General features: G+C 44.2%; 1 protein-coding gene across 1 annotated transcript in view; it reads right to left on the minus strand.

The window, feature by feature from the left end:
• Positions 1-17041, minus strand: part of SLC4A10 (solute carrier family 4 member 10) — a 196740-nt gene that overhangs the window by 70031 nt on the left and 109668 nt on the right. Inside the window, 3 exon segments of the mRNA XM_044303185.1 lie at positions 827-914; positions 1571-1728; positions 13550-13638. Of these exon segments, the coding sequence (XP_044159120.1) occupies positions 827-914; positions 1571-1728; positions 13550-13638 (335 nt within the window).

The raw sequence follows: 17041 nt of genomic DNA on the forward strand, positions 1-17041 counted from the left end.
TAGGTCCCATGCTCAAGAAAAAAAAAACTCTTATTATTCACCATCTATGGTGTCTTCCCTGGCAGACTTCATGTGATCTAATATTACATGGCTGCCTTTACGACTGAATGGACGTCATGTAATACTACATTTGTCCACTAGTGGCTGCTGCAGGGGAAATGACCTCAGCTGATTATCAGGACATTTTAATTTTAAAAAGAAGCTGCTGTGTTAACGCCATTCTTTTAAAGTACCAAGTGTAAAGATTTAAACTTTATATAACGTTAAAGTTTAAAGTACCAAGTATATAAAGATTTATACTGCAACTCTATTCATAGGTGATAAGTGTCTGATCGGTGGTGATCCAACCACTAGGACCCCCACATATTACTTGGGTTAGGTCAGACCAGGTAAATGAAGAAGTGCTCATTCGTGCTCACGGCTACTCTATTCAAAGCCTATGGGACTGTCGAGGACAATCAAAAGCTGTAGTCCACTATCTTTGGCAGTCCCATAGAGACTGATTGGAGCGTCATCACCACTGCATCCTCGTGATTGGTCGGATCCCACTGGTTGGACCCTCACTGGTCAGATACTTGTGGATAGGTGATTTATCTTAGTACAACCGTTTATTAAGGAAGAGGCGAATAAATGATGTTACTTATTGTTACTATATGTATTTGTATATATTTTTATAGAATTTATTTCTGTAGCCGGGAACTGGACATTTACGTAGTTTTTACTGTAATATCCCTTCTTCATGTCCAGTTATTCAGTTTCTATAAATTTTATAACATTCACAAGGAGCGAGGTCAATACGTTGTAAAGAAGATGGAATAATAATTACCTCGTCTGTCATCAAGGTAGCAATTGAGCGCCCAATCTCATGATACTGCTGTCCCTTTCCAAGCGGCCCCAGAAGTATGAACAAAAATCTGAAAAAAGGGAAAAAGATCAAGGGCAAGTTCTTTAAGGTTAAGACATGCAAAACAACCTCTTAAAAACTCAAATACTAGTGACTCCTCGTTTCCATGGTTATGACCACCCTGCAATCCATCAGTGGTGGTCGTGCTACGAATGTCCATATAACGACGCTTTTTCCTACAGCGTACAAGTACGACCACCATTACTGTATTACAGGGTAGTCGTAACCCCTGGATACGAGTAGCGTATAATGTGATGAAAAAATGAATCAAGCCAGCAAAGGAAGCAATATGGACAATCACAATACATTAGTAAGTGCCTTGTATTAACTTTCTCTACATGATAAAAGCCATTTGCTGAAGTGAGACAACCCTTTTAATGAGATGAGCTACCATGAGTAGATGGGAAGTTATAAGATTAAATATAAATAATAAGAGCCATCAGCATTTTGCATGCTTGTTGGTGGTTTCCAGGCACTAACATATTTCTGTACAATCACATAAAGTAAAAATAAATTAGAATATGAGTAGAAACAACATAAAAAGCAATAAAGGGGTACCAAAATGCTAAATTATACTCCTGCCAACTAAAGTACTCAATGATGGATATATACTGTGAACACTAAGAACGTTATAAGAAGGTTATTCTTATATATTACATTCAATACCTGGACGGAATGGGCACTTCTGTAAGGCCAGAAAGCAGGACTGCAGGAGAAAGACGAACAAAAGCGACTACAGCGCGGTCCAGGAATTCCAGCTCACCGACTAGGATGTTTGATGCTTCGGCTCCAGCCGGGATCTTCTTCATGAAATGCAAGTCAAACTACGTTGGGGGGAAAAAAAGAAGAATTACACAAAATATTCTACATTTAATGTCTCCAGTTGGGTCCGCCAACACTTTGGTCGGGGTCCCTTTACTGTAACAACTAAAAACCAATTTGCATAATGATCCAGTTTTCCCTGTTCCTTTATTGCAATTTTTTACACTTGGACCGAGCTTTACATGTTACATATAAAATGAACTTTGTAAATACACCATTACATTGCATCTGTATTATAGAACAGAACTGCAGTCACAGTTCTGAAGGCTGCAGAGCTGAAATTTCCCAGCATTCCTTGCTGGCTCAATGTCTGCATATTACATACAGCGTATATTAAAAACTAAAAATGGCCAAATATTTTAGATAACTGAACAAACTAATCCTCCTACCTAATGCTGTTGTTTTTTGTTTAGAAAAAAAGACTAAAACTAGTGATACACAACACAAAATGCATTCAGATATTTTCGTATGATGGGAGGGCAATTATAGAGATAGGTGAATATGCCATAAATGTCTCAGATAAGAATACCCCTTTATTACAGCCATCAGACCCCAAAATTAATGTGTAACTGTCATGTTTTAAAAAAAATGCTGCAGCATTATGCATAAAGCAATCTTTAGTTTCTTCACATATCACTGTTTTCCTTGAGCTTTTCCCTTAGTTACCGCAGTTTTGAACCCTACAATATGAGGATCTTCTCAAGATGGCTCCTCTGCCAGTTCTCTGAGGCCAATACTGCTTTCCCTCACATTTGATGTAGCCAGCAGCTCCCTTCCAGCCAACCAGATTGGATTACTGAGAGACACGCCTCCGCACTCTGAAGCCTAATGCAGCCATGCAGTGTGGAGGACCGCCCCTCTGCCTTCTGTTTACAATTAGCCAGAGACAGACAAGCCAAAGCGACGGTCTTTTAAGGGACCAGTGGAAAGGGACAGGGGACATTAATGAAAGCTGTTATTATAAGGTAATTACAGATCCTTTGGCAATCATTGATAGTCTAACTCAGGTATACATGCCTAACTCTAATAAACTAGTAAATTAAAAGAAATATGACAGTTACACTTTAAAACCCCATACCAAAAAATGAATTTGGGTATTTTTGTATGATGGGAGGGCAGTTATAGAGATAGGTAAGAGTTACCGAGGTGAATATGCCATAAATGTCTGAGATAAGAATACCTCTTTAATATAGCCATCAGACCCCCACATTATTCAGACTCCAGATATCTTAATGAATTAGATCCCCACACCAGTAACTGTAAATCATTGATCATGGTTGGTTCCACCTATATACGGTGTTCATTCCATGGTCTTGGCACTGCCTGGCTCTTGTCATCTCACACCAGCCAGCGCTGAGCCTGAAGATCTGCTACCCTGGCTAAGTGTGACCTTCAGGCTGTTGCTGTTGTCTCCTCTGTAGGGGCTCATGGCCACCCCCTAGCATTGGTATACTGGGTGCTCTAGTACAAGACATCTAGGAAGACAAAAACACATTGGGTAACTAAAAGGAGAAGGCCTCCAACTGACGTGATTCCAGGAAGAGGGGAAAGGAGGATGAGATGGGAGAGAACAATGGGAGGTGGAGGAGCAGGAAGACGATACAGGGGCAGCTGTATTTAAGTCTGCATAGCCAGTATTAACATGTTATATGCTACGCATGCAGGACGTCTACTAAATGGAGGAACAATTGGAAGTGCTCCAGATAAAATTAACCGGCCTAATGTGTACGTGCAGCTTAACGGTCCCACTGCTTTATAAGAGGCCAGCTTAGCAGCTAGAAGTGTGTCTGATGACAAGCTTGTCGACTGCTTCATGTGACCACCATCAGAAATCCCCCGCAACATCTAGTGCCATACTCCGGTCCTCCCCAGGCAGTGGTAACATGCCCGTATATCCCACATGACAACTGCAGCCAATCATTGGTCTGAGCGCTATAAGGCACAAGACTGCAGAGGCCATTGACTGGCTGCAGTGGTCACGTAGTTAAACAAAGACTGGTAGAGAGGACTGTAACATGGAGATGGAAGCTGTGGAGGATTAAACTGTTAGGTACACTTTAAAAAAATAAAAACCTTTAGTGCAGATACGTGAAGAATGTTTTTCTAGAATATTTTGATGCAAAGAAGCAACATTCTTACATGTGGTACGAATTTTTTTTATACTGAAGCCTCATTCATCCCTTAATATATTCTGAGTACTAAAAATATCAATGATGCACACACAGTAAAAATGAATGCGAGATACATAATACTTCAACATCAGTAAAGATGCGCCAGTGACGTCATCCTAGCCAAAAATAATTAGAAAAGTTCAAAAGTGCGTCCTGCGATGGAAGCAGACGCTGCACTGACCAGATTCCCAGATACACTATGAAAATGGCCGTTATGTTTAGATTGTTCCGTCAGCCATCTGTTATACTTCGATATCCGCACACGTTCTGTGTTAGCATTTACAAGATTATCTATGCAAATTTAGCTGGCATCTCTCCAGAGTTTTTGAATATGGCACCAGAGATTTCTGGATTTTGTCAAATATTTATACATTTGGCGTTCCAAAAAAATAAAACAATATACACATAGGATAGTGAGACGCATTCAAGCAAAAACTCCGCAGCCGCATTACAACTTGGGATTAAGGATGAGTAAACTGGTTCTACAAGTTCGTGATTCATTCCGAACTTCTCAAAAAGTTGGGATTCAGACTTAACCAAATTTTTTGTGGTTCGAAAGAAAGAAAGCATATTTTAATTTGGCTGGCTAAGGCTAAGCCAGCCTCACATCTGCAACTAGCTGTTTCAGGACAAAAGCCTTTTATCACAGTAAGACCTCATGCACACGACCGTGCCGTTTTTTGCGGTCCGCAAAAAACGGAAGCCAACCGTGTGCCTTCCGCAATTTGTGGAACGGAACGGGCGGCCCATTGTAGACATGTCTATTCTTGTCTGCAAAACGGACAAGAATAGGACATGCTATATTTTTTTTTGCGGGGCCTCGGAACGGAGCAGCAGATGCGGGCAGCACTCGGAGTGCTGTCAGCATCTTTTGCAGCCCCATTGAAGTGAATAGGGTCCGCACTCGAGCCGCAAAAACTGTGGCTCGGATGCGGACCTGAAAAACGGTTGTGTGCATGAGGCCTAAAGCAGTTAAGAACAGCTTTTCTAGTTGCAAGGCCTTAGGGGGAACCTCTGGGTGGGTACTATTTCTATTATGGAGACTAGTTGCTATACATGATGACTATTGTAGGCTAGACAATGCTCCTCTTGATTTCTGAGGGGAATATATGCAAATTATCATGTCTAACATCTGCTGGCATCAGATAGGTTCGGGAAAGCTAATTTAAGTATCTTTCCCCAAAACCCAAGGGGCCATTGCCTGGCCTACAATACTGTGCACAAGCACTCGGCATACTAAGGGCTCTCCATAATGAGAAAGAGTACCCCATATTGTTGAGAGACACACATTTGTATAATAGACTCCGTCTTTCTCTCTCTGTACAAACTGGTTTGCAACTGAACTTTTCGAACTTGAAACTAACTGAATCTTACCAAGTTTGCTCATCTTTACTTGAGATTTTTAGAACTTTCAGTGTGTGCAACCTGCTCTTGTGCATGGGTTAGTTTGGATATTGCAGCTCCTTCTATATCTAGTGAGTGAAGCTGAGCTGTGATTTCAGCCCATCAATAAGAGTGGAGGGAAAAAAAACAGGCCAGTGCCCTGTGGGCGTTACAAGACCAATTAAATGTCCTATTAAACCAGCCCCTAGTCTGTTAATTGCTTCAACTGTCATCCACAGTCCATTGCACAGTGTTGCACTGCATGATGTAGAAGACGAGAATCTGATACATATGTACTATGGGGGAGATTTACACCGGTCTGTGATATTCCCTATCCACATTGTGGTAGAAATGGTTAATGGGGTAAAACCTGGTGACAATTCTTTTTTTTTTTTTTTTTTTTTTTTTTTTTTTAATACTCCACCCACCAACCAAGTGGGACCTTTGAGGGAATCATACTTGGGCTACATGCACATGACAGTGAAAAAAGGTGATTGAATAGCAGCCATCAAAAACCAGGACATGTCCTATTTTTGGATGTTTTCATGGCCTAACGGAACACATTGAAATCAATGGGACCGTTTTTAACAGGCACTTAGGAATGCACACATCTAACAGCCGTTAAAAATGGGTACACTAGTGCGCTATGGCCTTTTAGTGGTTAGGAAAAAACACTCACCTCATCCACTTGAACGCATCAAGGCAGTTTGTGAAGGACGTGCCCTCAGCGTGATGATGTCACTACGCAATCATGCTTGGTTTGCGCAGTGACGTCATCACGCTTAGCTTAAGTCCTTCACAATTAAATAAGGAGCAACTGCCTCTACGTGTGCAAGTGGATGAGGTGATTTTTTTTTTTTTAAAGAAACATGACAGCTGAGGACCACTATGTTGGATATTGAGGGCCACGCTAACAGCCATGAAAAACGGATGCAAAAACGGACAGAAAATGGATGCACACATGGTTGAAAAATGTAGCCGTACCCGCTCCCCAATGCTTAACTACCACCATAGACGGGGGTCATGTCCACCACTGCAGCCAATGACTGACCCCAGGGATGACATGTCCTCAAACGGTAGATCACTGCTGGTTCATGTGAAGCTTTGGGACACGTCGTCATTGCAGCCAGTCATTGGGGGTCAGACTCTTGGAACTCTCACTGATTAGCTTTTAGAAGGGGTTGTGGTGGGGGTGTGGCCAGCAGCAAAGAGGAGAAGACGTGTTTTCCAGTAGCTCCCACGATATCCTACTCCATCTAACCCACCAAAAGCATCTAGAAGAAACTACATTCTGCTGTCTGGTCACATCACTTCGCAATCTGCAGGCAGAGCTTTGTCCGAAGCTCCCCGGTCCATCAGAACGGGAGATACAGACACGGCCTAATCGGGCCTGTGAATCCCGGCCTCAATTAGCAGCAGGTAGCGGCACATGTGGAAGGGAGGCGGAGCCTACAGCCAATTGAGCTGAATTTTGCAGCTGGCCTACAGCAGAGAGGAGCGGATGATCGACTGGCGAGTTTCCCTTCCATCAAACCCCATCTGCGTGTATTACCTGAACGTCGGCACAGGTGGAGGACAAGTGGCTCACACAGAAGTCGGGTCCCGGTGACTCAAACAACCCCTCACCCTTGCAGAGTCACCTGTCCGGCGTGCAGCGACTGGCACTGCCAGAGATATTGTGCCCTTGCCGACTTGGCCCCTGAGAAGAAGTCGGCCATTTTAACTGCCCCTGCCCTCAGCCTTCGCTGCGAGGTGCTCTTCAGGTGCACTACCTACTAGGTCCCAGACAACAAGAGGGACATAGAGGGACTCACCTAAAAATCAGTAACAAGGAGAGACCATACGAGCCCGCAGGTCAGAGTCCCCCTGCGCAGAGTTTCAACATATCTAAAAGGTGCCATCTGGGGCAGCACACCTAGTTCTGCAAAGGCTTGTCAATGCCTCCCCGCAGGCACACTACCTTCATCGTTGGTGGCACCCCACTATACTCCCAGACACCTCAGGGTAGTTGTATATGAAGGAACAGCACACCAAAAGACTGAACAGAAGACATCCTGATGCATCCTGAGGGACGGACTCTCCATTCAGAATGCATTAGAATAAAACTGATCAGTTTTTTTCCGGATTTGAGCCCCTAGGACGGAACTCAGTGCCGGAAAAGAAAAACGCTAGTGTGAAAGTAGCCTTAATGTTTCCTAAGGAACTCTATAAATAATATTTGGAGTTCTGCTCATCAACTTAGATATTTAAAGGGCCAGCGACCCATTTTTTAAAATCAGTTTGTACACTGAGCTACCCACAATCCCAGCGTTGCATCCAACATGACATCCAACATGCTATACTAGACCTCCTTAGTCTAGCACAGAAGGGCTAGCAAGTGGAGAGGCCCAGAAAATTACATTCAAATACTCATACCAGGGAAACAGCCCTATCCTTGAAAGTTATGGTGAAAATCAGCTCACAAAAATCCTGTAGTATCGTTCCTCAGCGCCAAACAGGATCCCTAGACTCCTTTTTTAAGAAGAGTAAACCACAAAGCACAATAAAGCCTACTCGTCCTCATAACAACTCTCCAAGTAGAAACACAGAAGGAGAGCTCTCATCGAACGTACAAGAAATGGAGAGCGACAGTGAGGAAACTCCTGAGGATAGAGGCCTACCTATATCACGGTCCTTCCTCAGCAAGGCACTCACAAAGGCCCTAGAACCTGTTGTAAATGAACTGCAAGACATTAAACAAGATATGAAGAGTATTGGAGGCAGAGTACAACAATTAGAATCTACTCAATCCCAATTGATATCCTACACTGAAGCGACAACCACAGCCCTCACATGAACAAAATGGTAAACTGGATGGAAGACCAAGAAAGTAGAGCGGGACGAAACAACCTACGCTTAAAAGGGGTTCCAGAATGTATCCAAACAGAAGCTCTACCAGATACCGTCAAACAGATCTTCATTTCAATACTTGGAGACTCATATCCACTAGAAATCAACATCGAAAGGGCACACAGATCTCTCAAGGCTAAGCCTGGTCCCTCTGAAACTCCCAGAGATGTTATTTGTAGACTGTTTCATTCCAAGGTCATAGATTACATTCTACGCACAGCCATAAATAATCCACCCTCACCAGTGGAAGGTTCAAACATCACCATCTTTCAAGATCTAGCTAGGATTATGCTTTCCAAAAGAAACATCTTGAGACCATTGACGGAAGTACTCCACCACAAGAACATTGCCTATAGATGGCTCTTTCCTTTCGGCTATACACCCTGAGAGATCATTCGGAGTTACCAGAACTTTTACAACTTCTGAAGATCAATGACCTCGATATCCCAGAGTGGTCCCCTATACAAGATCTGGGCACCATGCCTGCTATACCTCCACCCACTCCCTGGGAAACAGTGGGGGCTGAAAAAAAGAAACAAGATACGCAGGCGTCAAGGGAAGCAAGCTCCCAGAAGGATGGAAGAGGATTTCACCTGATTTATTTGACAACGAATAGGTTTAAAGTTAATACCCATCTCAGGGGGACATTTTCTGAGTTTTTTCTGTTCTTATCATGAGTAAGAATGTAAGTACTTAAATGTTATTGTGGGAAGACCAGGGCCGGCTCGATCACCTGATTAAGTGGTGGTAGATCAGATTTATGGGCAAGTTGGGCCTAGTTGGGCTCTGGTGGAACGACCCCGGCCTGTCACTAACTTTGATGTTCACAGGCAAGACCAGGCTCTAGTGTCTTTAGTTCTTTTATCAAGCGTATCTTGCCTGTTAACCCTCTCCACCAGACCATAGTTGCACATGCTCACTTCCATCCTCCAACTGCCACCAGCAGTATCTTCTGTTACAAGCTGTGACAGTTAAAGACCTCATGCACACGGCTGTTGCCCGGCTATGCCCGTATTGCGGCCCACAAACAGGGGGTTTTGCAATATACGGACCCAGGCTGTTTGTGCACTGCATCACGGATGTGGACCCATTCACTTGAATAGATCCGCAATCCGGAAGGTGCAGTGCGGAATGGCGGCACAAAACCCCACGGAAGCACTACGGAGTGCCTCCACACCGCAAAAAATAGAACATGTTCTATTTTTTTGCAGTGCAGACAGATCACAGACCCATTCAAGTTGAATGGCTCTGGATCCGTCTGCGGCAGCCACACAGATGGTACCCATACATTGGGAACTGCACAGAATGGCCGTATGCATGAGGCCAAATAGAGAGAGTTGCGACAGAAAGGACATGCCCCACTCAGCTGTGATAGGAAGAGAGCTGCTGCAGAAAGGACACACACCCTGAACTTCCTGCTTCAAATAAATCTAGCAGAGCAATTGCAGCAATGAATTGGGAGATCTCTGGACCCATGTGAGGTACAGGCAGTGGCGGATTGGCCATAGACCTCACAGGGAAATCTCCCGGTGGGCTGTCTGATCCCTCCTCATGGCCGTCCAGTGGAGTTTTTGTTGATGTATTCTGTACTGCTGGCAGTATTTTGTGATGGACAGTGGTATTTGGCTCTGTTGGGGTGGTATAATGTACAGCAATATGATATTGCTGACCCTCGCCTACTTGCGTTGCCCTGCTGTCCATTAATTTGGACCTGAGTACAGAACAGGGCCACTTTTAGGTGTTTTTTCCAGGGCGACTTCAAGTTCCCAGTCTGCCCCTGGGTACAGGACTGGTTCTAGCGACGTAAGAAAGGAAGCGTTAATTTTAACGTAAATTTGTTTTCCCTTAGTCCTAACAGCAGCACAAGTGGGGAGTTATCCCCTGTGAAACAGGTAGGACAGGTGGAATTTTTATTGATTAAAATTGCTACTAAGACAATTAAACAATTAACCCACCCCCTATAAAGGGACACCCGCCCTTAAACCAGTGCTTTATCAGCAAGTACACAAACAAAAATAGGGTGGGAAATTTGTGTGCTGCTGTTAGGACTAAGGGAAAACAAATTTACCTTAAAATTAACGCTTCCCTTACATCCTAACCAGCATGCACAAGTGGGAACCTAGCAAGGAGCGGCACTGAGAATGGTACGTCCAAATGCCACTCCCTCAGAGCGCCTTGAATCTAGGCAGTAATGCTTCATAAAGGTGCTGTGGGAGCTCAAAGAGGCTGCAGCCCAGATTTGTTCTAGCGGGACCAAACTTTTCTCTGCGTACGAAGTAGATACTACCCTTGTAGAGTGGGCAGTGACAAAGGATGGAGGAGCCAACCCCTGGGCTAGAAAAGCTTCATGGATTGCCTCTTTTACCCATCTACTCAAAGAGGGTTTAGGAGGCCTTTAGACCTTTGTTTTGTCCTGACAAGGACAGCAGGAGGTGTTCGGATCTTCTGAAGTCCGCAGTTCTGTTCAGATAGATTATGAGATTTCTTGAAATGTCCAAGGAATGGAGGGCTTCTTCCTCTGGAGATGAGGGAGAGGGACAAAAAAAAAAAAAACGGTAAGGTGATGGTCTGATTAGTATTTCTAAACTGATGGTACCTTGGGGACAAAGGTTGGTAGGAACCTCAACAGAACTCTGTCCTGGAGGAAGAGGGTATAAGCCTCAGCGGCCGCTAAGGCCTGCAGTTCTCCAATCATCTTGGCCGAAGTTATGGGCAGTAGAAATGTGACCTTCAAAGATAAAAATCTAAGGTACACATTTTCCAAGGGTTCAAAGGGGGGAGAGGATAGCCCCTTCAGAACCACAGATAAATCCCATTCAGGGATAGGTCTCAGGATTCTAGGTTTTAGTCTTTCGGCTCCTTTGAGGAACCTCCTAAGTAGGGGGTCTTGAGCTAAAGGTCTACCTAAACAGGCAGAAAGCGCACTGGTATGAACTTTGAGCGTTGACGGGCTTAGACCCTTGTCCAGGCCGTCCTGCAGAAACTGTAGAATCGCTGAAAGAGGAGGATCTCAGGGTACAACCTCTTTATCAGCACACCACTGAAGGAAGATCTTGTATATCCTTGAGTAAGCTTTGTTTGTAGACTCCGCCCTGGAGTGTAAAAATGGTTCTCAAGACCTCCGCAGAAAGCCCTCTAGCTTCTAGTAGGGACCTGTCAATCTCCAGGCTGTCAGATTGAGTTTCCTCAGATCTAGGCAGGGGCCTGTGTCCTGATACACAAGGTCCTGCTTTAGGGGAAGTCTCCAATATGTGCCCTGACTAATCTTCATGAGCTGGGTGAACCAAGACCTCTTCGGCCAGAATGGTATTATCGCAATGACCGGGGTCTGGTCTTGCTTGATTTTCGTCAATACCCTTGGTATCATGGAAATTGGAGGGAATATGTAAGCCAGCCTGAACCTCCATGTTATGGACAGAGCGTCTATCGCCAGAGGATTGTCCTCCTTGTAGAGGGAGCAGAATCTGTCCACCTTGGTGTTTAAACGGGTCGCCATCAAGTCGATCTCTGGAACACCCCACCGGAGTGTGATCTGGTTGAAAACAGTCTCTGTTCAATGACCATTCGCCTGGAACTAGGCAGATCCCGACTCAGCAGATCTGCAACCACGTTGAGATTCCCTCTGATGTGAACAGCCAAAAGGTAGGATAGACTGGTTTCTGCCCAAGCAAGAATTAAACCAACTTCCTGGAGGAGAGGTTGAGATCTTGTGCCTCCCTGTCTATTGATTTAAGCGACTACCGTCGTATTGTCCGAGTGGACTCTTACCGCCTTCCGAGGATAGAGGAGCAAAGTGGTAGAGAGCGAGACGAACTGCTCTCAATTCTCTCAGATTCGAATGAGAGAAGCCTCTCCTGCGGACTCCAGGTACCTTGTACTGGATTGTCCTCCAGATGGGCTCCCCAACCTAGAAGGGAGGCGTCTGTGGTCAACGTGATCCAACAAGGTTGAATCAAGGACCTCCCATCTGATAGGTTTGTCCACCACCTGAGGGAGGAACGGACCTCGGTAGACAGGGAGTGCGTCTTGTCCAACCCCTTGGGGTTGCGATTCCAGACTGCTAACACTTCTTCCTGAAGTGGACATGGGTGCTTCTGTTTATGGGAGGATTTCCCATGCTGGTCAATATTCAGAGACGCCATCTGAAAAAACAACTTGGAAAGTAGTTTAGAATAGACTAACTGCAGGCAGAGAGGGAGAGTCTGGTGTCTGCTGAGCTTTTATAGCTAACAGACCCTCCCCCTAGCGTAGCTCCGCCCCCCCCCCCGCCGGAAGTGACCCACTGTCACTACTTTATCTATTTAAAAAAATAACAGAAGGGGTTGCCCCTCCCCCCCTGATTATATGTGTAAATCTGGGGCAAAAATAAAAATTAGGCACACCCGGGGCCGAAGCGCAGCTAAAATAGGCGCCGAATGCGGCAGCCGGGACCGCGGCAGAATACAGGCCGAGCCTCCACTCCAACGTGGGTTGCTGGGGGCTCACTCACCTGATCTCAGGTGACACCATGTGAGGGCGGAGAGGGCTCCTGCAGGGGGATATCGCCGGGATATAGAGGTGCAAACAGACCCCTATCATCTAACTGCGGCAGAGGCCGCAACCCAGCAGAACCTAGGAAAAAAACTGCCACAAGGACCAAGAACTTGGCAGCAAACAAATCAAAAATGTAACAGGCAGTGCCTGAACCTGTCCTCAGTCCACAGGACAGATAAAAAAAAGCACTGGTTTAAGGGCGAAGTACCTTTATAGGGGGTGGGTTAATTGTTTAATTGTCTTGGTAGCAATTTTAATCAATAAAAATTCCACCTGTCCAACCAGTTTCACAGGGGATAACGCCCCACTTGTGCTGCTGGTTAGGACATAAGGGAATAGTTATGTACCATATGATTCCTGATTTTCCTTTTTTAACATCAATTATAGGATAACCACCTTAAAGGGATTTTCCAAAATATTTTTACTGATGATGACCTATCCTCTGGACAGGTCACCAGTATCTGATCGGTGGGGGTCCGACACCCGGGACCCCAGCTGATCAGCTATATGAGAAGGCACCAATACTCACAGTAGCGCGGCGGCCTTCTTCCTCACTTCAAGGGAGCTGAGCTGCACCTAGGCCATGTGACCAATGAACATGACGTCACATAGCCTAGAAAAAAACTGCTAGAAGGCCGCGGCACTACTGTGATCGCCGGTGCCTTCTCAAATAGCTGATCAGCAGGGGTCCCAGGTGTAGGGCCCCCACCGATCAGATATTGATGATAGGTCCTCAATAAAAATATCGCAGAAAACCCTTGTAAGTATGTCACTTCATACGTAACCCTTGATTAGCATTACTAAGTTTTACTTGGAAACGTTCAATGATTTCCTCAGCATCACTCACCTTGGTAACATCCAAAGTGCTGTTTTCCCTGCTGACGTCAGTCTTGGCTTCGATGCAGGAAGGAGCAGACTGCGGAGACACCAGCTGACCTGCTAAAGAACACAGACTGTTATTTTCCAATCACTGTTCTGAAATCCCTTTCACAAGAAACATTCTGTATACAGAGAAATGCTCCTATATATATATATATATATATATATATATACACAGTATGTTCTGTGCTATATACATTACAATGCAAAGAGCACCAGCTGCATGGTTTATACAGCAAGACAATCCATGGAATATACAAATTCAGTAGAGCTGAGCTGCAATACCAGACACAACCTATGGACAGAAGTGGTGCTGTTTCTGGAAAAGATCAGGCATGTTTTTCTAATCCTGGACAAACCCTTTAAATATTTACTATCCATGCCCTTAAAAAGTGTATTCCATGGATTGTCTTGCTGTACAAGAAAAAGCAGACATTTTTTCTAATTAGGGGCAACCTCTTTTAGCTAGGCTTTTCTTAACCCTGGAAAATATTTGTTCAGTGTCTTAGCCCTGTATTTAACCCTTTTGGGCATCCACCGTACATATACAGGAGATGCCTGGCATTTAAACATGACGCCTGCTCGGAAGTTCATGTGACCATATGGTTTTTGGTTCTTCTGATTCGTCAGAAGAGAAAAAAAAAAAAACTGGATAAAAAAAAAAAAATGATCCTGTTTAGGGATGAGCGAACTCGAACTGTATAGTTCGGGTTCGTACCGAATTTTGGGGTGTCCGTGACACGGACCCGAACCCGGACATTTTCGTAAAAGTCCGGGTTCGGGTTCGGTGTTCGTCGCTTTCTTCGCGCTTTTGTGACGCTTTCTTGGCGCTTTTTGAAAGGCTGCAAAGCAGCCAATCAACAAGCGTCATACTACTTGCCCCAAGAGGCCATCACAGCCATGCCTACTATTGGCATGGCTGTGATTGGCCAGAGCACCATGTGACCCAGCCTCTATTTAAGCTGGAGTCACATAGCGCCGCCCGTCACTCTGCTCTGATTAGCGTAGGGAGAGGTTGCGGCTGCGACAGTAGGGCGAGATTAGGCAGATTAACTCCTCCAAAGGACTTGATTAACTGATCGATCTGCAGCTGTGGATCATTGAGCTGCTGATCCTCAATTGCTCACTGTTTTTAGGCTGCACAGACCGTTTGTCAGTCACATTTTTCTGGGGTGATCGGCGGCCATTTTGTGTCTTGTGGTGCGCCAGCACAAGCTGCGACCAAGTGCATTTAACCCTCAATGGTGTGGTTGTTTTTTGGCTAAAGCCTACATCAGGGTGAAGCTGTCACACCAAGTGCATTTAACCAGCAATAGTCTGTTCATTTTTTGGCCATATACTAAATCAGGGGCAAGCTGCGCCTGTCACCAAGTGCATTTAACCCTCAATGGTGTGGTTGTTTTTTGGCTAAAGCCTACATCAGGGTGAAGCTGTCACACCAAGTGCATTTAACCAGCAATAGTCTGTTTATTTTTTGGCCATATCCCAGTCTAATTCTGTCACTAAATCCATACTGGTCACCCAGCGCCTAAATACTAGGCCTCAAATTTATATCCCGCTAAATCTGTCCTTAGTGCTGTAGCTGGGCGAGTTATTTAGTGTCCGTTCAAGCACATTTCTTGTTCTGGGTTGAAATACAATTCCCAATTTAGCAATTTCATAATTTAGTGGTTTCTGCTATATCAGAGCTATTTGAAATCTATCCCTAAAAGGGTATATAATATTCAAGGTGCACATTGGGTCATTCAGAATAACTTCACACACACCCGCTACTGTGTATTTCCAAGTCTAATTCTGTCACTAAACCCATACCTGTCACGCAGCGCCTAAATACTAGGCCTCAAATTTATATCCAGCTAAATCTGTCCCTAGTGCTGTAGCTGGGCGAGTTATTTAGTGTCCGTTCAAGCACATTTCTTGTTCTGGGTTGAAATACAATTCCCAATTTAGCAATTTCATAATTTAGTGGTTTCTGCTATATCAGAGCTATTTGAAATCTATCCCTAAAAGGGTATATAATATTCAAGGTGCACATTGGGTCATTCAGAATAACTTCACACACACCCGCTACTGTGTATTTCCAAGTCTAATTCTGTCACTAAACCCATACCTGTCACCCAGCGCCTAAATACTAGGCCTCAAATTTATATCCAGCTAAATCTGTCCTTAGTGCTGTAGCTGGGCGAGTTATTTAGTGTCCGTTCAAGCACATTTCTTGTTCTGGGTTGAAATACAATTCCCAATTTAGCAATTTCATAATTTAGTGGTTTCTGCTATATCAGAGCTATTTGAAATCTATCCCTAAAAGGGTATATAATATTCAAGGTGCACATTGGGTCATTCAGAATAACTTCACACACACCCGCTACTGTGTATTTCCAAGTCTAATTCTGTCACTAAACCCATACCTGTCACCCAGCGCCTAAATACTAGGCCTCAAATTTATATCCAGCTAAATCTGTCCTTAGTGCTGTAGCTGGGCGAGTTATTTAGTGTCCGTTCAAGCACATTTCTTGTTCTGGGTTGAAATACAATTCCCAATTTAGCAATTTCATAATTTAGTGGTTTCTGCTATATCAGAGCTATTTGAAATCTATCCCTAAAAGGGTATATAATATTCAAGGTGCACATTGGGTCATTCAGAATAACTTCACACACACCCGCTACTGTGTATTTCCAAGTCTAATTCTGTCACTAAACCCATACCTGTCACCCAGCGCCTAAATACTAGGCCTCAAATTTATATCCAGCTAAATCTGTCCTTAGTGCTGTAGCTGGGCGAGTTATTTAGTGTCCGTTCAAGCACATTTCTTGTTCTGGGTTGAAATACAATTCCCAATTTAGCAATTTCATAATTTAGTGGTTTCTGCTATATCAGAGCTATTTGAAATCTATCCCTAAAAGGGTATATAATATTCAAGGTGCACATTGGGTCATTCAGAATAACTTCACACACACCCGCTACTGTGTATTTCCAAGTCTAATTCTGTCACTAAACCCATACCTGTCACCCAGCGCCTAAATACTAGGCCTCAAATTTATATCCAGCTAAATCTGTCCCTAGTGCTGTAGCTGGGCGAGTTATTTAGTGTCCGTTCAAGCACATTTCTTGTTCTGGGTTGAAATACAATTCCCAATTTAGCAATTTCATAATTTAGTGGTTTCTGCTATATCAGAGCTATTTGAAATCTATCCCTAAAAGGGTATATAATATTCAAGGTGCACATTGGGTCATTCAGAATAACTTCACACACACCCGCTACTGTGTATTTCCAAGTCTAATTCTGTCACTAAACCCATACCTGTCACCCAGCGCCTAAATACTAGGCCTCAAATTTATATCCAGCTAAATCTGTCCTTAGTGCTGTAGCTGGGCGAGTTATTTAGTGTCCGTTCAAGCACATTTCTTGTTCTGGGTTGAAATACAATTCCCAATTTAGCAATTTCATAATTTAGTGGT

This window comes from Bufo gargarizans, chromosome 8 (genome assembly GCF_014858855.1).
Source record: "Bufo gargarizans isolate SCDJY-AF-19 chromosome 8, ASM1485885v1, whole genome shotgun sequence".
In the NCBI taxonomy this organism is placed as follows: domain Eukaryota; kingdom Metazoa; phylum Chordata; class Amphibia; order Anura; family Bufonidae; genus Bufo; species Bufo gargarizans.